The sequence below is a fragment of the Physeter macrocephalus genome, chromosome 11, assembly GCF_002837175.3.
Source record: "Physeter macrocephalus isolate SW-GA chromosome 11, ASM283717v5, whole genome shotgun sequence".
Taxonomy (NCBI): Eukaryota; Metazoa; Chordata; class Mammalia; order Artiodactyla; family Physeteridae; genus Physeter; species Physeter macrocephalus.
This window is the reverse complement of record NC_041224.1, coordinates 103,823,145-103,846,047: the sequence shown is the minus strand read 5'-3', so window position 1 is coordinate 103,846,047 and position 22,903 is coordinate 103,823,145. Positions and strand designations below refer to the sequence as shown.

Below are 22,903 nucleotides of genomic sequence, written 5' to 3'. Positions count from 1 at the left end.
AAGTAAAAGAACGATCCCCAAATGAAACCTCCCAGTTTTCCTGTGGTCCCTACGGAGTGTGGGTTCTTAATCTGTAAATCCAGAATTCTACCTCAGCATCGTTGATTTCCTTAGTAATTTTAAGTATATTTTCAGTGCATTTAAAAACATTCTCAGAAAAGAGACCATAGGCTTCCCTAGACCATGGGTGTAGAGACAGAGTATGCAAGGATTACAGTGAATTCCTTTGAATCTGAGAAGAACTACTGCAGGTGGTACTGGGTTTGTTTTGTGGTGGTGGTTGTTGTGGGGAAAGGGGGAGTGCTGAGCACATGCCAAGGCTCCCAAAGAGGCCAGCTATAGTTAGGTTGACCACGTGATCCAGTCTGGCCAGGAATGTTACAATTTAAGCCTTTGCCCAGAGTAATTAGTAATATTCCCCCCTTTCAAAACTATCCCAGAGAGAACCACGAATTATATATGGCCACCATTAGCTATAGCTGTTATCAAGAAAGCAGTGGTAGTGGATGTAGAGAATTGAGTACAATTGCCAGGACACATGGTAGGGTCTTCCAACCCCTGAATTCGGACTTATTTTGATAATAAATGGGTATAATCAAAGTTAGAAGATTACACAAAGGATATGCTGGAAGAAAATACTGTTTTAACTGTAATTATTTCTTTGACAGCCAAAAAAGAGCATACAATGGAAGAAAGTCACTTGGAGAATGCACAGAAAAGGTAAGCAGATCTGAATTGGCCCCAGGTGTTTCTTTGCCTAGCTATTCTTCTGTTATTATCAAGAACCATCAACACCAACCATCTCCAGAACTTTTTCATCTTCTCTGAAGGCAAACTCTGTACTCATTAAACCATAACTCCCCTGTTCTCTCCTTCCTTCAGCCCCTGGCAACCACCATTCTACTTTCTGTCTCTGTGACTTTGACTGCTCTAGGTACCTCATGTAAGCAGAATCATACAGAATGTTTCCCTTTTATGATTGGCTTATCTCACTTAGCAAAATGAATGACTAGCCATCCTTTTGACCCCATATGCTAAGACTGCATCCAGAAGCAATAAGAGTCTAGGGAGAGCTAGAGTGAAAGCTCCAGGAATAGGACTTGGGAATAGTTTTCCTCAAGAAGCAGGGAATCATCCAGAAGTGACTCACCTGCCTCAGGAGTCAGGACACCATTTCCATCTGTTTGCCTCTCCTCCACTACTCTGCTCCTAAACACTTCACGGACGCTGGGAACAGTGGGATCCTTCTTAGTGTTACAACTAGATTAAACCATTTATTTCAAACACCTAAGAGACATATGTCTTTCCTCAGATCCTGGAGGATATTGTGAACAGGGGACAAATTGGGAGAAGGGACTTTCCTCTGTCTGTGCACAGAAAAGGGGAAGAGACCCCAGAGGTCTTCTATTCAACCTCCCACCTACCTCAGGCCTATTCTATGTTCTTCCCTCTCTTAATAGACACCCAAGCGGAACCATCCACCTCACCTGGTAGAGCCCAGTAATCATTGGCTATGATCCCTCATGGGGATTTTTCTTTTTTTCAGTTGACCAGGTTAGTCAGCTTGGCTCTCCCTCCCTCTTAGAAAGGTGAGGGGGGGAATACACTGAGGCTTTCTCATATTCAGGGCTGAGAACTGAGATAAATTTTGCTGGGACCAGTTCTACAAGTACTAGAAAATTAAATAAGAGATAAGGACAGGAAACAGTATATAAGGGAAAATGAGCCTTACAAATGTGTGAGGAGGGGAGTTCATTAAATGCAAGTGAACAAGTTCTAGAAATGAACGTTTTTTTCTCCTGTCTCACCACAATTTCCAAGAGTACTGAAAGCCTGTAGTCAGTGCTGTCTGTTCTGCCTTGACAGACACTGACATCTTGCCCTGCTTCCCGCTGTAAGTGCCAATAGAATAAGTATGCAGAAGGAAGCAAGGCGAGGGCAAATCTTGCATCTTTCTAAGGGCAGACCTGTTCTTGAATCATGATTATCATCTTTGCATGATAATCTTTGACAACCAAGACAATCACATGCTTCTGTTCATAGATATTTAGGTTGTGCCCCTTTATTGGTCTTATCCCCTGTAGAGCTTACATTATCCCTGTAGTAAGCTTCCCTTCATCAGTGTGTAAAGCTGGTGTGTCTGTGTTATAGGAGTATCCCATATGCATAAAAAGGACCATCAACACATGGGTATCAGGCCAAACAGAATTTCACTTTCGAAGGTGGATGTCAAATTTCTAATTCTTCTTCAGGATTCTTGCTTCAGGAAAAGGGGGCCCGTGTGAGAGGGGCCGAAGTTGCTGCTGTGCATTAGCTATGCTGAGGGGGGTCATAAATTTCGGTTGTCAGCGTTTTCCGTGACTTTGTGGTGAAGGTAGTCTAGCTTTCATGTCATACATGAAATATGTTAGATCCCATCTTTAACGTAGAAACCACAGTTGTTTGGTTACAGTCTTGAAGGAGGTTGGTGGTCAGTGTTGCAACATTTGAGCGAGATTTAGGAAATTCTTATGTTGTATTCTCAAGAGAAACAATTTACTCTGAGGCTAAGGAATATTTGCTTTTCCTCAGCAGTTTCTAAAGGCATGCATGAGGGGCAATAAGCGGATATGTTCCGCCCTGGCATCTCAACACTGCAAAAGTAAAACCGTTCCCTTTGCCGTGGGCTCTTTGATATAATCATTGGCTGAACTCTCAAAATGTTTAGCTGAATCGAAAAGATAGAAATCAGACAAGGGATTATAGCAGAGAGAAAAGGAGTCAGGGAACAGTTGAGAGTGAAGCAGAAAAGTTTTATAGAACACAACGTATGATGAGAAATAAATCTTTTCAATGTTGAAAGCTATTTTAGTTATCTGCTGAGAAACAGAAATTTCAATCCCCTTTGTCTCTTGGAGAAAATTCCAATATTGTTGTCAAATAACAGCAGTTTTCATGCCCAAATTTCAGAAGGTTTTCAATAATCAGTCTTCTGTGAATCAAAATTAAATTTGAAAGGAAGAGAGTTGTGTTTGGAGCGGGACTGGGTGGATGGGGAGGAACGTAGTCTAGACCTCATCAGATAGTTGTAGGTTCATATTCTAGCTTTTGGCTTTTCCTGGAACAAAGGGATCACACTGAAATCCAATAAGGCACACATCCTCAGAGTGACCTTGTCTTTGTTAAACTTACAGAGTGCCAAAGCCAGGCCATCCTCTGCAACTCTGTTTGCTTTGGTTCTCCTGAAGAGGTTCACTTAAACACATAGGGGGGAAAAGTGCTGAAATTCACTATTTCCTTTAGGTTTCATACTCTTTGAGGGTTAGCAAGCAGGGCCTCCCAGATTCCCTGGGGGAGAGGTGGTGAGGGTACATGGTTCAATTCAGAGTTGGGAAAAGTGAGGCCCACAAGATGATGACATGCTTTTCTCAAGCTCTATGATAACCCACCAAACAACGCTGTCATTCTCTGAAACTGCATCATCCTTGCAACATCTTGGTCTCACAGTCTACACTCCAAATAACGCTGGAACTGTTGGCATTGAAGCACAGTGAGTGGAGTTTCTGTGCTCTTCACTATGTCATGCTGGAAAATAGGAAGATAATTTGCTCCTCTGAACACTAAAAGCGAGGACTTTCTCTTCTCTATTCAGTGTACAAGTAAATATGTTTCTGTGTTGAAGGTAAACATAATGAAGAGAGAAGAATAATGATGTGCTTTGCTGGGGGTAACGCACATTATGTATGACTTAGGTGGCAACGGTGTCTAACATGGAAACAGACCAAAACATGACTATTTTATTTCTTAAATGCCTGGGTCAGTGAGTATGAACAACAGGGGGAGGGTAGAGCAGAAAAAGCATTTCACGGAGAATCAGGGGACTCAACTCTGCCAATGAATAAGGTCATTCCATCTTTCTGGGCCTCTGTTTTCTCAGCTGTAAGATGGGAACATTGGACAGACTGACATGTCCGTCCCTTCCAGTTCTAAAGGCCCGTGACTCCATAAGAAATTCACGGTCTGTTCCTTTAGGTTACAGAACTCTCTGCTTACGAATTTCCATGCTACAATCGATGTAATTTTCATTTTGAATGAAATAAAAAGTATATTCAGCGTTTTGACTGCCACGGAAGTAGGAGTCATACCTGGGCAAAAGTGGACATTGCTACTTTCTGGTTTTGCTCCAAAATATGTGTGTTTGGAATTATAAGAGAAGTCCCTCAAGAAATTACTGCAATTATTGCCTTTCTCCAACTTCTAGTCTTTTAATAACTGGGAGCCAAAATTCCCTGACCAGTAGTTTTAATTTGCATTAAAAACAGATTTATTATTTACAGAAGCACAAAGAATTTATGGGACTCAGAGCTGCAGCTCCAGCTTGGATCTCACCTAATCATAGCCATGGAATCAATTAACAGTTCATCTGTGAAATGTGATAAAATCTTATGAGATACATAGTGCCCAATAACTGAGACTGAGTTGAAAGTATGCTCCATAATAGTAATGGGGCTTCAGGGTTTTACAATCGCCGTTGAATAGCGTTCCATTAGAAACTCAGTATTCAGGATGGCCACAAAAAAAAAAACCGCTGTGTCTGAACAGATGATAGAGCATTGAGTAATAAACCTGGCCAGCCATTCCTGCTTTGATTAGTTTCCAACACCCTAGAAAAGGGGGCCATTTATTTAAGTGTTCTTGCTCATGGCAAATGAGCTTGTGGGGCTTGGAGTGGGTAGGGAGAAGGAATGAGGGCAGAGCTATAAATTGCTGCAAAGCTAGTGCCTCCAAGAAGGGCTGCTTGGGAGGCCTGGGTAGTCATATGGGAATGAACCTCCAAGTGGTAGGTAAGGAGGTTCTTAGTGATATCTGGGAATCACCCTTGTAAAACCTGGGTTCTTTTCTGACTGGGTTAGAGATCATTTTTTAAGATCAAAAATGGTTTTTCCTCCAATCCTTGCTATATCCTCAATTATATGTATTTTTGTACATTGAAGGTTTGTATTCTTGTATCACATCAAGCTTTAAAATGTAGCTTTCTTAAATATCATTTGGTCTAAGTCTCTTATTTTACCCTTGGAAAAACTGAGAGCCCAGTGTTGAATGATTGACCCAAGATTATAAAGCCAGCAGATGCCAGAATAAGGATAAAACAGTCTCTTGATTTTCTGTGGAGCACTCAGCAGATTGATGATTCCCCGTGGGCTCTCTAACTGTCCACTGCTGGTGATACAGAACCAACATGTCATTAGTGTTCCATGTAATCATTCAACATAACACAAAGAGCAGGTAAATGACATGGATTTGAGATGAAGAACAAACCCCAAAAGTTTTACCTACATACACCCTGGAATTATACATGCTGGTTTTATACAGATAAGATGTGCCCAGGAGTATCCCCAATCATGCTATATTTCTTAGATAATTGGCTTGAACACGTAGGTCTTACTGAGGCTTAGGATAAGCCGCAGTGACTCAAGCCTGGGCTTCTTTGCTAGAGAAGAGAAGTGTGTGGGAGAAACTCTCCCGGTGTCCCCTCTCCTCCCCTAATGGGTATTAGCGTTGACAGCCTCTCACCTTCTACCTCACTGTTTTTTGCTCTACATTTGCAGTTTTGAAACAACAGTAGGATATTTTGGGATGAAGCCGAAGTCTGGTGAGAAGGAGATCACACCCAACTACGTGTTTATGGTGTGGTATGAGTTCTGCAGTGACTTCAAGACAATTTGGAAACGGGAGAGTAAAAACATATCTAAAGAAAGGTAAGGCTCTAATAGATTGATTCACACCCCCTTCGGGGGTCTAGGAAACCTCCTTCTCAAACCTAACGAAGTGTATCTCACCCGTGTCAGTATCGCCTTTCAGATCAAGTGAATGTCGAAGAAGGATTACTGCCTCAGAGTTCATAGGGAAATTCGGGGGAGGCTTGCTGTCCACACAAGCAAATACACTCACGTGATCTGATAAGTTACACTTTCTTAACCCCTTCCAATTACTAGCTAGTAAATGAAAGGGGAGCTGTGCTAATTTGCAGCAGATTGCTTCTCTGTGTATTTTCATGTTGGCCCAGGCTAAATGAGGCAGCCTTGCTGTCGCAGACAGTACAGACAAATAAAAGTGAATGCTTTTCCCATTAATATACTGAACTTGCATCAAAGGGAAATCTCTGAGAGTCGGGCCACACTTAACACGGTGTTGAAGCCCCGCTCTGGATTTACAGCGCCACTTCTGACTCCCCGTATCCTGCTGAGGACATCAAACTGCGTGCCGCTCGCCTCATTGAAGCCTCCTGATTTTATTAGTTGGGGGTAGAAGGAAAACCTCGGCCCTGAACATAGGGAGAGTGTGTGTGTGTGTGCGTACTCCTTAGAGAGAGACTGAATTTGGCCCTGTTGATCAGAACAAAAAAGCATTTCTGCTTGATCAGTGTTTTGATCAGGTTGCCACTGTTCTACAAAGGGTGTCATGGATTTAAACTTCAAACAGGTCTTACTACTACTCCTGCAGAACAGATGTATGAGAGTGTCATTCAAAGTGGAGTCGCAGACAAATTCTACAAATGAAGGGAAGTGGTTTAATTGTAGCATCTATATCTCACTAAACATTGAGACCTGAAATTCCAAAATTCAGTTATTTTTGCTCTTTACTTTGTCATCAGAGAAACGGTATGCGCATAATATATCTACACACACACACACACACAGTACACTAATATGTTTTACCTTAAAAAGCTACTTTAAAGGGCTCATAATTTAGAGATTTCTTGACTCAGTCTTACTGAATGTCTACATATTTTCTCAGGGAATTTTTTCACAAGCCTGCTTTCTTTCTAAGGCAGTCAAAGAGCTTTAAAAATATTTATCAACACATCTTCCCACCATTAACTCTTTTGGAACTTGGGAGTTAAACTGAGTATATCCATTATAGGGATAAAATGAAGCAGAGAAAAGTTAAGTGACATTGTTAAGAAAACAGATTGTTGATAATAACATGAAAAAAAAACCCCTAAAAATCTTGACATCCCACTCACTCATTGTTCTCACCCTGCAATCTCTTGTTTAGCCCTTTAAGCTAAAATAAGCTTCTCTGAAATACATTCTGTGTTTTGTGAGCCTCAGAGGAAAAGTGACAGAGCCAAGTTCCTCTCTCTCTAACAAGGTAGCAGCTGGCCAGTCAGCTCTCCACGTCCACACCCGAAGGCCAGGGAGCCCCTCAGAGGGCCCTGAATGTCCAGCCTTTGCTTAAGATTTTACACCTGAGATTTTGATCCTAGCCCTTAGTGAATCTGTCCTTGTTGTTGGAGCCCTAAAAATGGTCCCAAAAAACCAACAGAGACGGTAATGAATTGCTTTTCATTTGAATATTCTTCTATTGAAATACTGAACCGTATTCCAAATGGAGGAGTTTTTCCCTATCACAGAAGTTAGACCACACTCATTGTGGGCCTGCGGTGGTTCCAACTGCCCTTCAGAATGACCTGTTCTCTGATTCCTAGTGATGGGTACTTGCTGTGCTGCTTCCTGGGTATAGCTGGTGAATTGCCCACTTCACACTCTGTAAACCAACACCTTTAAAGGGTCATGACTTCCCGGGACCCTTTTCAGGTCTTCTCATTTAGCAATTTCAGGGGTTTCTTCATTCCAGCCGTGCTTTGTGAGATGGATCACCAAGGTTTCCAACCTAAAACAACATCTCTGAAAGTTAATGATGGCTCATAAAGTATTTGTGGAAGCAGCTTGTTTACAAAAATCTTTTTGTTAAGAAATGTTAGCACATTATATATATTACTGCTCATCCAGTTCAGTAAACTGGTTAATATCCAGGGTTTTCTCGTGAAGTGAGGATTTTTTTCAGTTGTTCTCTATGTGCTAAGGGTTTTAGCTTTTAAACGATTGGAATCACATATTCGTTGTGGTGAAATAAGCGAATTGAATTCTTCTATTACAATCAAATGATAAACAATATGATTGCTTTGTTTTGACCCATAGTTAGTGATGTTTGACATTGTCATTTTTTATTGTACTTCTCCAACAAATCCCAACAACACTAAATGTCAGGAGGTAGCATAAGATAATATGAAGACATCCTCAAAAATTAAATTCATAATCAAATTAAAACCTCATAGCTTGTAATTATTTGGGAAAAATAAACTATAGTTTGGGATCCCATCCAAAGGAATTTCATCCCCTTGATTTTGAGAGGTATTTTAAGGCCAACTAAAACCCCCAAAATCACTGAGAAAAATTAAGGATCAATAATAGTATTTTCGGGGCTTCCCTGGTGGCGCAGTGGTTGCGCGTCCGCCTGCCGATGCAGGGGAACCGGGTTCGCGCCCCGGTCTGGGAGGATCCCACATGCCGCGGAGCGGCTGGGCCCGTGAGCCATGGCCGCTGGGCCTGCGCATCCGGAGCCTGTGCTCCGCAACGGGAGAGGCCACAGCAGAGGGAGGCCCGCATACCACAAAAAAATAAATAAATAAATAAATAAAAATAATAATAATAGTATTTTCAAAGAGACAGATTCACTTCCAAATGAAATGGAAGTTTTGAAAACTGCTTTAGGTCACTTGAGGTCAATTTTAAGGGATAGAGAATATTTACTTCTTGTTCTGCTTAGTATGGTTTCCATGGATGCACATTAGCTTGATGCAAAATCGAAATGATGCAGCTCCATAGCAGGGTAACAACCCCTCATGAGACCCAGAACGATGTCTGAACACACAGGTGACTGATAAAAACGTCCAATGTGCTTGTGCCTTGAAAATGAATGACAAACCCCCTATTATTAAGCTGGTATCAGGACACAATTCTGTATTTGAGTAGAATAGACATAGTATTTCACTGGGGATATGGTTTACCTGCAGATTAACTCTCAGTAGAAGAGTAAGCTACTGTATGATGGTATATTAATGGCATGAAACTTTGCTCGTCGTGTATGCCAATATTAGGCAAAATAGAAAACTTCCGAGTCTAGGCCCAAATCCAGAGCGCCTCGCTCCCTAGACCTTCAGTCTGTGACCCACTCAGTCCTCATGGTGCCCCTAGTACTAGAACTCATCCTCCAGTGAAGTATACTAGGTCCTTCTCTTACCCCTGCGGAGTAGTTAATGGCAGTACTCAATAGTGTAAAAAAGACCTCTAGAGAGAGAGTTGAAACCCAGCATTTTTATGCCATTAATTTGCTTTGTGATCTTGGGCCAGTCACTTATTGCCTGGAGGACCCAAATATCATATCTGTAAAATATATGTATTGGGATGAAGCAGGAACCAAATGTTCACTAAGATCTTTTCTAGCTCAAAATCTCTGTGACTCTAGAAACTACTTTTTTTTTTTTTAAATATTTTGAGAAACTGTTTTATTTCTGAGATAACGCCCCTCACCTTTGCTCTTGAGCTCATAGGGGATTATACTGAAAGACATTCCAAGCAAAGGTCTGGTGGTCAGTGGGGAAGAGATTTGGGGGCAGGGAGAATTTTCACTGTCCTCTTGGACTTGGTAAATATCTACAGCTTCCTTGGCTTACACTCCCAGTTCCTCACCTAAAATACTAAGGTTGGTCTTGAAGACCATTTTTTTAACTGAAAGTATACACACAAAAATATTTTCATCTGCATCCAACATTGCTTTTCCTGGTTTATGAAAGTTCATCAAGATTTTTATTCTGAGAGGCAGCTTTTACCTTTTCATGCAGTTTTGTATTTGTGTCTCTTGACAGCCAGTCAGTCAGTGAATTTTTGCAACACACATTTCTTCCACCTGTTAAATCAACAGATTATTCGAGCATATGCATAGTTGCAAGGAGATAACCTAATTTTTGCTGCTACCTTTATTGACTATTCTTTACGCATTTTCTGCTTTTTCTTTTTCTTTTTTTTTTCCTGTTTAATTATTCTGGGATATACAACCCTCCCTTATGAAGTTTTCCACTATTTAGAATATGTTAAGACTGCTCCCCACACATGCCCACACATGCACATATAGAGGCCACAAACAACTACTCCCCACAAAATGAGCCATGAATTTGCAAAAGGTAAAGAAGTCCTAGGGGGCTCATGGCTCCAGGAATAAAGTCTTGGCAAATAATTCAACCCTGAGCCAAAGCAGACTTTAAAAGTACCATTTAAAAACCCATAATGGGTAAGTAATGAGTGAATAAGGAGTTTGGTGAATTTTATGTGAAATGCAAATAAGACATTTCATTATATACATAACTATAATTTACACCATGGGGGAATGGATGGTTAGTTTGGGTTTTTTTAGTTCAGCTAAATAACAACAGAGTTTTTGTTTTAGGTATATTACTTGCAGTTATTATGGTTAATTATGCAACTGCCATACCCTTGACAGCAGAGCTGTTGTGGAGTTATCCCAAAGCTGTTCTCAGGGCTCACTGCTCAGGTCACTTTAGGACCAGGAGCTGGGGACTTAGAGAGGCCATCACTCAACCCACAAAGAAGCCGTTGATTGCAGTGTAGACATTGCAGGAATTCCTCTCTTTATATGATAGTTATTCCTGGAAAAAGTTCCATAAACTAAAGTTTTTATTTATTGAATCATGATCATTACAGTAACGTCTAACAAGTTACCCTAGCCCTCTGTTATGTGGTTAAATGATTTATATACACTTAACTGCTAAGAAGCTTCATATTTTAAAGGACCCCTTTAATAATACGAATAATCGCCCCCACGTTCCTTGGCAAAACTTTGAATTTTCCTAAGTCGCATTTGAAGGCAGTTCTGTACAAATACACAAACAGTAAATGTCCCAACAAGTGAACTTATACACAGAATGTGTGATTATCGTAATCACAAAGAATAAAACCCGCTTATTTCCCAAGCAATGAATTTAAAACTACTTCTGTAAAATTAAAAATACACCATGAGTAAGGAGAGGAGATAGTAGACTTCTAAATGGTAAAAATTATGGGATCATTGATTTTTAAAAATTAAAACACCTCTTTTGACCCTCTTTCCTCTGGAAACTAGCGATCTCTTCTTCCAGCTTCTTAAAAGAAGAGTTTATATACATTTCCTCATTTCTTTTTCCATAACACACATCCACTCCTTTCTGTATCAGTAAGAACAAAGCCTCGGCTGCCATAACAAAGACCAAAGTAACTGTTGCTTAAACAAGAAAAATTTATTTTACTTTTGCCTAACAATCTGAGTATAAATTGTTTAGAAGTTCAGAACCCAGATTCCTTTTCTCTTGTGGCCACCATCATTAGGTGTGGTCCTTATTCACAAGTGTAAAGATGGCTCACATCACGTCCGCCAGCACCACTGCTGCTGAGTTCCTGCCAGTAGAAAGGGGAGGGCACACCATTTCCTTTAAAGGGGGGTGGACCTGGAAGGTACACGTATTTCATTGAGCAAAACTTAGTCTCATGGCTATATGCAAGGGAGGCCAGGAAATGCAAGTTTCTCTGGGAGCCATAGGCCCAGCTAAAGACTCATGGGTTCCATTACTAAAGGGAGAAGGAGAAATGGATGTTGAGACCAGTGGCAGACTTTGCCATCTCTCCCATTTGTGAAATCAGACAGCTAACTGGGTACCCAGAAACAACGTCTTAGTTCTAAGTCTTAGACTCAAATCTCCTACTACACGCTAAACGTTCCCACCGGCTGCCCAACTTTCATCTGCAATTCAGCATGCCTACTCTGAGGGTCCCTAAATTTCATTTGCACCCTTCTCCTCCTCCTAGTAGCCAAAGGCAGGCTGGAAACCTGAACTGTCTTTAATGCTCCAAGATTCACTTTCCACCCGCGGCTAACTTCTCAGTTTTACCTCCTTAGTGGTTATTCTTTTTCATCCTGTTTTCTCAGTGGCTTTGCCTAGGTCGGGACCTCATCTCTCACCTGGATTATTGCTACATCCTTCTGACTGTTCTCTCTGCCTGTAGTTTTTCTATTTCCTCTTCACTGGCCCTTAATATTGTATCCAGCTATCTTTCTAAAACAGAAGTTAGATCGCATCTATTTCTTTGAACATATCCTGTTTAAGCATATTCTGTTCTGAAATAAAGGGAAGAAAATCAGCCATGATTGGTACTTATATTCATGAATTTTGGGGGCCTTACAACAGCCCTGAAAAAGTGTATTACTATTGTGCAGATAAGCAGAGGAGAGAGTAAACAAATTACCAACATCACAGTTTCACTCCTAAGCAACAGAATGGGGATAATGATCTAGGTCTTATGTGACACTAAAGCTTGAGCTTTTTCAAGTATTCTCTATTTCTCCCAAATTAGAGCATGAGCCTCCAAAAACTTGCCTTAACTCACTTTCCAACCTCATTTCCCATATCCTCATCCCCCACATACCCATGATATTGACTCAGTGTTTCTCACATCTACACATTCTTGCCTGGTGTTCTCATTGGGTAATTTCTTTACATTGCATTGTCCCAGTTATTTCCTGCTGGTCAAAACATAGTCATCTTCTAATGGCGACCTCCAAAACCTCTCCCCTAAAAATCTTCTGAAATACCCCTAAGTAAAAGAATTACATCTTTATCTGGTCTCGGATAGCATATTTTTCTTACCATCCTTTAGCACTTAATTCCTTCCAACTTGTTACTTTACTTTAGCACTTTACGTGTCTTTTTCCACCTTTAGGACATAAACCCATTCCTTATCGTATCTTCTATGGTGCATTCTCCAGCATGGAGCCTGCTAATTGTTTACTGATAGAGAAAGGACTTCACAACATAGTACAAAATGATACTGAGCACTGAAGATGCTGGGCAGTGTGAGTTTGGAGGAGGAAATGATTCCTAAGGAATGAGGAGGCCAGGGAGGGCTTTGGGAAGATGGTTAGCCATTAACAGGGCCACCCTCCACAAAAGTTGTAGAAGGGATTCAGAAGCCAGTACAGGAATGTTGGATGTCAGCTGCTACCAAATCTGTCAGGTCTTCCAAATCACCTGGAGAGCTTTGTAAAAAAGTAAGCAGATTTACCAAATCAGAATTGCAGAGGATTAGAACCTAGGGATCTGCAGTTTTAGAAAGCTCCTTGTAGAGAGGATGAGCAAGAACACATTTTGTGTTCGGTTGCTTCAGTAAATACCTTGGCTTCATCCCTTGCTGAAATCTATCAGGTCAGCTTTGGAGATGGGAGGAAGAAGTTCATCTTCCCAAGGAATTCTTACTTTGTCCAGCCGAGTTTAGGAACTGTTAGACTCAGGTGATCGTGAAGGTCTCTTCCAGCCCTTATTTCCTGTGGTTTTAGGTGGGAAATGAGCTGGATTTTGACAGAGCAGATGAATTCAGCTACGTAGAGATGAAAGGGGTAAGGACATCTTGGAGATCACATGGCAAAGGCCTGGGCTTGGAAGGCTCAACACACATTTTGAAGGAATCACATAGTGTGATTTCAGGGGCCAGCCTAATTGCTGTGTTTCCTGTGCATCCTTGGAGTACACACCGTCTCTCATCTCATTTGCTCTTTGCATTCCCATAACATAAATGTGCACCACTTAGTCAGCTTGATTTAAGCACGTACTTTTAAAAATACCTATTCATACTTAAGTGCTGTACAAGCTATGAGACCCTATTCTGGAAGACTTTAATCTGGTGATCACAATGCCTCCTTCATAAAGCTTTCCCCAATCTCTGTGAGCTATCTTTCCTCCAAAACTGGGGCAGGGGGAGATGGTTACTATCTCTTTAATTTTGGCATTAGTGATTTCTTTTTCATTCATTTTCTTATAGACATTTCCCCCTCAAATAAATCATAAGCTATAGAAGACAAGGGCAATGCCTCATACTTCTTTGTTCTCTCTCTAGCATCTTATATTTCCTTATACTTAGTGAGTGCTCAATTAATATTTGTTGAACAAATAAACAGTCACTGTGTTTTCGTTTGCCACGTTGAAATTGATTACAGAATTTGCTGTCTACTGCTGATAGATGAGAGATCTTATTTATTTAGACTTTGGTGGTAGAATTCCCCAAACATATCCCATATGGGTTGCTTTTGCTCAAGTATCTAAAATCTTTATAGCTTGGTTAAAGAGGATAGACATGTTCAAAACAAGAAAGACTAGTTAATGGGGTAAAACAATCACCTTCTCTGTTCTTGCCTGTATTACTTTCAATTTGTCTTAAAAAAAAAGAAAGAAAGAAACAAAGAAGGAAGTGAAGGTCTTTGGGATTCAGGCTGTGTCAAGCCTCACACCTCTTCAGAGCTCACATAAGAATCTTTGAGAGCATCCATCCACGCGCTCTTTCCCTAGCTTGGCAGACAGCAATGGAAACCCAAAGTAAGTCTCCTTCATTCAGCTAGAATATTTCTAAGTTGCTTATCTGTGGGACTCCTGACAGCTCCTGCCTTGGGCAGAGAATAGATGGAATAGGGGGCTGCCTGGGTAGTATGATTTGAGGGGCGCCAGAAAGGCTGCCTGCTCCACCCAATCTCCCCTGCTTCCTCCCCCTTTTCGTTTTAGTCACCCCTGCAAACAGGCTCTGATCAGTTCCAGTTTTTGGTGAGACTAGGTAGGTGGTAAAGGTTTCAAAACCAGAGCGGGGGGCGGGAGTTGGCATCTACAAGCACGTGCATGTCTTCATTATCAGGATTGGAAATGTCTTCCAAAGACAAGCAATGCATTGCAATTAAACTTGCAGATTTATGTCCCAGGACCGGCTTGAGTTTCCAGGCTGCCTCCCAGACGCCTCTCCCTGAACAGGGAAACGCAATGCTGTTACCTTTCACTCCACACCTAAATCGCCCGGGCGGCTCAGGGTGTTTCGTCTACCAAGTGCAGAGTGATTGGCTTTAACTGATCATGCATTCCAGGGCAAGTCCAGGACCCCCCCACACTTCCACTTCCCTGTGGCCTGGGGGAGACGCTCTGCAAACGGAAGCGGTCTTTGTTCTGCAATTAATCATTTGAAGTCAAAGTGTGTTTGGGAACTACAAGTGATAACCCGCAAAAGCTATCAAGTGGCTGATTGTGTAGCTGGTGAAATGTGGTCTCTAGGAGAACTTCCTTCATTGTAAATAGAAAAATATCTTAGGAATGAGGTAGGGAAAGTTGTCAAATGTAGGAAGTGGAAGTGATGGGCTAATTTATCATGGAATCTCTGAGAGGCTAGATTCTGATGTGTAAGGAGCTAATAAGTCTTTTAAGTTTAAGACCTGCCTTACTTTCCTGCGGGTCTGGCTGCTAGTGAGACTGGCTTGGGGGACACAGGGATGGAAGGGTTAGTCAAGGTCAAGGGTCAGACTCTGAAGAGGGAATAAGCATAGAAGAGTGTGTGTCTGTCTAAGTCTGTGGCCCTGCTGGCCTGCCTGAGATAAATGATTTTGAGGCTACCCATTATTTCATATTGTCTATGGCTGTCTTCTCTGAGTTTTATTTTCTTACCCTTTGCAAGCATTCCACATAGACGAGTCCATGATGTTTCCATCAGCTGCAGCAGTGAGGAAGAAATGTCCCTTTTCACTGAGGAGTTAATCAATTTAGTCTTTGTGTTGTTGGGTTTTTTTTAAAATTGAAGTATAGTTGATTTACGACACTGTGTTAGTTTCAGGTGGACAGCACCGTGATTCAGTTATACATATATTGTGTTGTTGGTTCTTTACTGACAGTAAAGAGTGACTTTATTTCATTGGCTTTCATAACTGTTATCGCCATGTAGTAGTTATATCAAGAATTCAGAAATACCTCATGAGGGACTGTTGTCAAGGTGGGTAGAAATAAGGGCAGTTCCCAAGGCCCCTGGCAGGTCTCCCTGATTGCATTTACTTATTTAGAACCGAAGCTGGATGTTAACCCCCTTTCCCCCAACTGTGGAGAAACAACCTCAACGTCCTCAATGAACTGAGGACAGTACCTGTGTGGAGGTACTGTGGAGGCTTGGGAGTATCAAAAGATGTAAAGAAACCCCACAAAGCTCACACGCCTTCCCTCTAATGTCCAGGCTACTAGGCAGTGGCTGGAAGGGTAGCCTGACATAGCTACGCCTTCTAAAAGCACAACGTTAAAAACAACCCCTACGATGTTAACACCAGGGAATCCTAATGAGGAAAATACTGGGATGTTGCCCTCAACCTTCTCCATCTAAAATACATAAACCATGTGCTATTAAGCTTTCTTAAGCAATAAAGCCACTCCCACACCTCCCCAAAGTCTCTTTGAATAGTATTCTTTGCCCCTTGACCTGATGCTACTTAGTTCAAGGCTACAAGGAGATTACAGGAAAAGAGTGGATAGTCAGTTGGTATTTCATCTCTGCAGCTTCTTATACACCGTCTCTGATTTTCTTCTCCTAAAGGGAGACCATAAAAATAGTACCATTTACTTATAGAAGGTGTCCCTAATAATGATTCGTAAAGTCAACCCACATTGGGAAGCCAGACTGGCAAGTTATTTATTTACAAGCATGATCTTCAGTAGGTGCCATCCCACAAAACCTTATCTACCCTTCAAAGGGCCCCAGGCCACAATTTACGGGGCCAGGGACAAGGGCATGTTTTTCTCATGCTCCTTTGCTGATCATGTTCTTCTGTGTATTTCAGAATAGCCACCAGAAGGAAGAGTTCTCGTGCTTGGTAGATTCTGGGTCACATGTCTTTAAATTTTAGGATAAGCCTAGTGACATAGTGATTTGGACCTTCAGCTTTTATTTATCCTGTTTTTTTTTAGGGAACTTGGGTGTTATTCCCTGTAACATGCTGACTCAGAGGCCCATTACTACACATACTGGTGCACAGAAGCCTGCCCTGCTCCCTTTCTAGACTATTTTGACCTCTTTAGCGATGACTGATATTAAGTCTTCTGTAAACACATTTACATTACAGCTGGTCACATTTCATGCTTTTACCAACATGCATTTTATGAACTATATTCGTGCAGTGCCTCCCCTTTCTTTGCCTTCATCCACTGATGTTCCCAAAGCCATTGACTTTGAATATCTTCAGTGAAGATGTGTACATGGTCTGGGTCATGCAGTAGTTAATGTTTTTAGGTCACACTGTACTGGATGGCTAACAGAGCTTCCTCTTTGAAGCTAGTAGCTCTATAGGCAAAATTTTACTTCTGTAATCCTGAAGTCGCTTCCTCAGTCCCATTGTCAACATTACAAGAGTTGAGTGATTTATTAACAAGTATGTCCTGGTAATATAACCAGATTGTCTATTTTCCACTTGCTGAAATGAATTGATCATTTTCATTTAGAGGATTTCTAACAAATAAACCAACAGGTGTTTAAAACAGAATGGTAATTTGTGGGGGCCATCTACCCATTTTTTTTCATTTTTAAAAAATATTTTACTATTTAGAGTAGTTCTAGGTTTACAACAAAATTGAGAGGTAGGGGGATTTCCTACAGAGAATTCCCATGTATCTTCTTGTCCCCAAACATGCGTAGCCTCCTCCATTATCAACGTCACTCATCATAATGATACTTTTTTTTTTTAACCAAAGATGAATATTATTGACACACCATAATTACCCAGAGTCCATAGTTTTTACCTTAGGGTTCACTGTTAGTGTTGTCCATTCTGTGGGTTCGGACAAATTGCGTAATAATATAATCCATCGTTATAATATCATACAGAGTATTTTCACTGCCCTAAAGCTCCTCTGCACTCTGCCTAGTCACATCTCCTCCTTGCCCCACAGTCACTCATCTTTTTATTGTCTCCATAGTTCTGCCTTTTCCAGAACATTTACTCATTTTTAAATACTAAAATTAACCCCACTCTTTAGAGCATAGATTCCAACCTGAGCCATGATTTGAGATCAGTTGTGTCCAGACACCCATTAGTTGCCTGTGCGACTTTTTTTCTTTAAAAATATAACCTAGCCTCATACTTAAGAATTATTCAAAAGTTAATAGGTTGACAGTCTTGTTACACTTCAGACAGTCATTTGGAATGGGAAAGAAAGGAAAAGGGAAAGAACAGATGACCCAAAGAAAATGTTAATTGCAGTCACAGAATTAAATTGGGAGGAACCTTAGGTGTAATCAGTTGGATTCATTTCATCTTCATTCTGAGGTAGTAAGAGCAAAGGAAGCAAATAGAAATTGGAGAGTAGAATAGGACCCAAATCAGGAAGATCAGTTAAAATTCCCAGAAAGACCACAAAGAAAATGAACCATAATGAAATGTAAGGTAATTCCTGACTTTAGGACAGGGAAGTAAGTGGGTGCCCCCCTGGGCACTTAGTTTTCCCACACTTCGGCTCCTCTGAATCTGTCCCCACGGTGCCTGTCTGTGAGTATTTGTCAGAGACTCTCCATCTCCCAGGCTTAGAACATATCTGGGAAGTACCACGCAGAGGAGAGTGGCAGAACTGGCTATGTTTTGATTTTTACAGATTCGATATTTTATTAGAGCCCCAAAGCTGAAATCTGGTGGCTATGCTGTCAGAAGAACCATTCTTTTAAGAGGCCTTGTCTTCTTAATCAGCTGTTCATCTCCCAGATATCCCTGGACAGTTCTTTAGGAAGAAGACTTCTGTTGGCTCTCAGTCTCATGAACAGGAAGGGTATTTTTTTCTCTTCCCTGCCTAAGAGATTCAGTGGGTTCTGTTGATTTCCATACATAGCATGTTCCAACTTTTTTTTTCTAAACAGCAGAGCTTTTTTTATCCAAATGAAAACATTCATGAAACCCCAATATATAAAACAGATTAAATGAAGCTTTTCTGGTTGAAGCAGGCTTGCAGATGTTGGGGTTAAGAGAATCCTTAACTCTTCCTTCTTTTCCTGAGGCACCTTTGCTGAGGCTCTTTGGAAGACAGTTTGAAAATGCTGCTCTAAGTTATTGGTTTTTCCATGAGTGACAAGGAGTACGAAACAGCCTGAACACTCTACCCCACCTCCTATATCTCACTGACCTCTTGGTTTGCTGGCATGCCCAATCCCTATGGTTAAAATTGAAGGCACTTCTGTAATTGTAAAGTTCAGGATGATTTCAGTATATTCTGCCTTGTACATCATGAGCCAATGAAATACTGGATGTCTAAAGAATAAAGACATCGTACTTCTTCAATCTCACAGAAGGCTGTGCTCTGAGTTGGTTTGATTCAGCTGCAGGAATACACATCTAGCCTGTAGAAACCCCAAAGCATGCCCAGATCTCCCAGAAAAGGAGGCTGTAATGTGGGGAACCTGAGCCTTTAAATGGAAAGGCGTATCACTCTTTGGGATGCAGTTGCCTCAGCTGCCTTGTGATCCCAGCTCTCTAATGGGTTAAGAAGAAGTGTGATTTTGTACCTTATCCAGATCTTTTCATTTAGGATGGGAATAATGTTCTCTTGTAGCTTTCTAACTGGAAGCAGAATTCCCTCCCCAACCAACCAAGGTTGCAAATCATTTCTGTAGAACAACGACTAAGCAGGACCATCTGAGGACACATGTCACTGTCCTATCTCATATTCACGTCTTTCCTCAGTAGACTTTGGCAGCAACTGAAATTTACTGGGGCCCTTAATAACTCTTTAGGGATGTGTTATAACGGAAAGGAAGAAAAGGTTTTCAGAAATCACTTTTATTAAAGCATTTGTAAATTGAAAGTAGTTATTTTCTTTCTCTAACTTACTTGTATGTCTTCCTCCCTATATTTCAGAATTTTTTTTTAGAGGGCATGAGATGTAACCCTTGAAATCAAGCCTAGGTATTTGCCTATGAGTAATCATGAGCAACTATGTGTGAGAGTCTAGCGTAAATATTTAGACCCGAAACAAAAACAGAACCAAGATCTAGGCCAGAACCAAAGACAAGTCCATGAGCAATGAAGCCAAGGGAGAGATCGAGCATGGCTGTAGCTAGAAATTGTCCAACCAGTTCTCTTTGACTGCATGCAACAAAGTTCCTACCTCCTAAGTGAGAGAGGCAAATTCCAGACTTGGGGAAAGTTGTATAACTTCTCTGAGCCTCAGTCTCCTTGGGGACAAAGTAATGTGGATACTTTCAGGAATCCTCGAATATGTATGTAATCTGACATGCATAAATATTTAGCACATTTGGGTGGCCTTAAGCACCCTTTCTTTTTCCGTATTTAGGACTCACCCAGCTAATCAATAACTGGAGCTAGATTTTTTCATGCTTTTACGTTTTATATTTTTCCCATGGCTAAATGCAAAAGATAATTGTCCTACAACTTCTGGGTATTTAGTAAACATTTAGGCTTGTTTGAGGTAAAGCGGAGAAAAGCTGTCAATGCAAGTCATTTGTCTTTCACTTAGATATTTGCTAACAACTCACTGCTGCATGGCACAGTGCTAGATGTAGGATCAGAGAGAAGACCCAGTATGCAGAAGGCATGATCATTGTCCTCAAGTGGTTCCAGTGGTTTGAGGGAAATAAGACACCTATACAGTCCTGAGAGGAAAAGTTCCTAAGTGCCATAAGAGAGGCACAAAGTGCCCTTTCACTTGAGAAAAGAGCAATTACTTCTGACTAAGAGAGATGAAGGAAGCTTTCATGACTCTGGCACTTAAGCTGACACTAGAAGAATGGGAAGAATTTGAAGACATGGAAGTGAGTAACAAAGTCATTGAGGGAACAGTAAGAATGAGATGCAGGGGTGAGAAAAGCCTTGGTAGAAAGAAGAGTGAGAAGTTTGGACAGGATGAGGAATATATGGAGTGAGGTTGAAGGAAAGGATGCTTGATAAGTAATCACAGATAATAAGTTTCTTTAATTTTCATAGCAATTTAGGTATGGTATTATTTCCACTTTTAAGTTGAAATTGAGTTGAGGCTCAGAAGGTTAAGTGATTTGTCCAAGGACAGTATTGAACCAGATCTGGGTCTGAAAAGGTAAGATAGACCAGTAAACTAAGTTCGAAACGTGGAGTTTTCATTGCCAGAGTAAGGAATTTGGATCCTATACTATAGTTCAAATCCAGCCCACAACTGGTTTTTGTAAATAAATTTCTTAGAACACGACATTGCACTGCCCTTCATTTGTGTGTTTTTTAGGGCTCCTTTCACGCTACAACAGCAGCGTTGAGTAGTTCCAGAGACCATATGCCTCACAAAATCTAGAATATTGACTCTCTGGCCCGTTATAGGAAACCTTTGCTACCCCAGCTGAAGTTGATTGGGAGTCACTGAGAGTCTTTGAGAAGGGAGGTAACATTCTTAAGAGTTACGCATTGATAATCAAGACCATGTTCATCAGTAGGATGGATCAGAGGGAACCAGATCATTTCAAAGACTACTTCATTGTCTGGGTCCTCATCCCTGGGCTCCTGAACTATCACAGAAGCCTTTCAGCAAGTCTCCGGCCAAAACTCAAAAGCTTAGAGTGTCCAGGCAGGCAGCAAAAATGAGTGGTGTGTGCCGGGTATAAGAAAACCAGTTGTGCAAACAAGCTGGTAGATGGTACCACTGGACAGCCTCGGGCTGAGGATAGGATGGGGAGTGATGGCAAGTGTTGCAGACTGAGGTGTTGCCGCACAGAAATGCCACACAATGTTGCCACACCTTCCAGTTTTGTAAGGGAGGTGAGAACTTTGTATTCTTTTTTTTTTTTGTAACATCTTTATTGGAGTATAATTGCTTTACAGTGAATGGTGTGTTAGTTTCTGCTTTATAACAAAGTGAATCAGTTATACATATACATATGTTCCCATATCTCTTCCCTCTTGCATCTCCCTCCCTCCCACCCTCCCTATCCCACCCCTCTAGGTGGTCACAAAGCACCGAGCTGATCTCCCTGTGCTATGCGGCCGCTTCCCACTAACTATCTATTTTACGTTTGGTAGTGTATATATGTCCGTGCCACTCTCTCACTTTGTCACAGATTACCCTTCCCCCTCCCCATATCCTCAAGTCCATTCTCTAGTAGGTCTGTGTCTTTATTCCCCGTCTTACCCCTAGGTTCTTCATGACCTTTTTTTTTTTTTTCTTTTCTTAGATCCATATATATGTGTTAACATACAGTATTTGTTTTTCTCTTTCTGACTTACTTCACTCTGTATGACAGACTCCAGGTCCATCCACCTCACTAAAAATAACTCAGTTTCGTTCCTTTTTATGGCTGAGTAATATTCCATTGTATATATGTGCCACGTCTTTATGCATTCATCTGTTGATGGACACTTAGGCTGCTTCCATGTCCTGGCTATTGTAAATAGAGCTGCACTGAACATTTTGGTACATGACTTTTTTATTTTTAACATCTTTTCTCTGGGTATATGCCCAGTAGTGGGATTGCTGGGTCATATGGTAGTTCTATTTTTAGTTTTTTAAGGAACCTCCATACTGTTCTCCATAGTGGCTGTATCCATTTACATTCCTACCAGCAGTGCAAGAGTGTTCCCTTTTCCCCACACCCTCTCCAGTACTTATTGTTTCTGGATTTTTTGATGATGGCCATTCTGACCTGTGTGAGATGATATCTCATTGTAGTTCTGATTTGCATTGTAAATTTTGGAGATTAATCCTTTGTCAGTTGCTTCATTTGCAAATATTTTCTCCCATTCTGAGGGTTGTCTTTTGGTCTTGTTTATGGTTTCCTTTGCTGTGCAAAAGCTTTTAAGTTTCATTAGGTCCCATTTGTTTATTTTTGTTTTTATTTCCATTTCTCTAGGAGGTGGTTCAAAAAGGATCTTGCTGTGATTTATGTCAGAGAGTGTTCTGCCTATGTCTTCCTGTAAGAGTTTGATAGTTTCTGGCCTTACATTTAGGTCTTTAACCCATTATGAGTTTATTTTTGTGTATGTTGTCAGGGAGTGTTCTAATTTCATACTTTTACATGTACCTGTCCAGTTTTCCCAGCACCACTTATTGAAGAGGCTGTCTTTTCTCCACTGTATATTCTTGCCTCCTTTATCAAAGATAAGGTGACCATATGTGCGTAGGTTTATCTCTGGGCTCTCTATCCTGTTCCATTGATCTAGGTTTCTGTTTTGTGCCAGTACCATACTGTCTTGATTACTGTAGCTTTGTAGTATAGTCTGAAGTCAG

At 41.1% G+C, this 22,903-nt stretch overlaps 1 protein-coding gene across 1 annotated transcript in view; it reads left to right on the top strand.

Moving 5' to 3' along the window:
* Positions 1–22,903, top strand: part of FMN1 (formin 1) — a 321,102-nt gene that overhangs the window by 269,459 nt on the left and 28,740 nt on the right. The window contains 2 exon segments of the mRNA XM_024133632.2: positions 669–720; positions 5,589–5,738. Coding sequence (XP_023989400.1) covers positions 669–720; positions 5,589–5,738 — 202 coding nt within the window.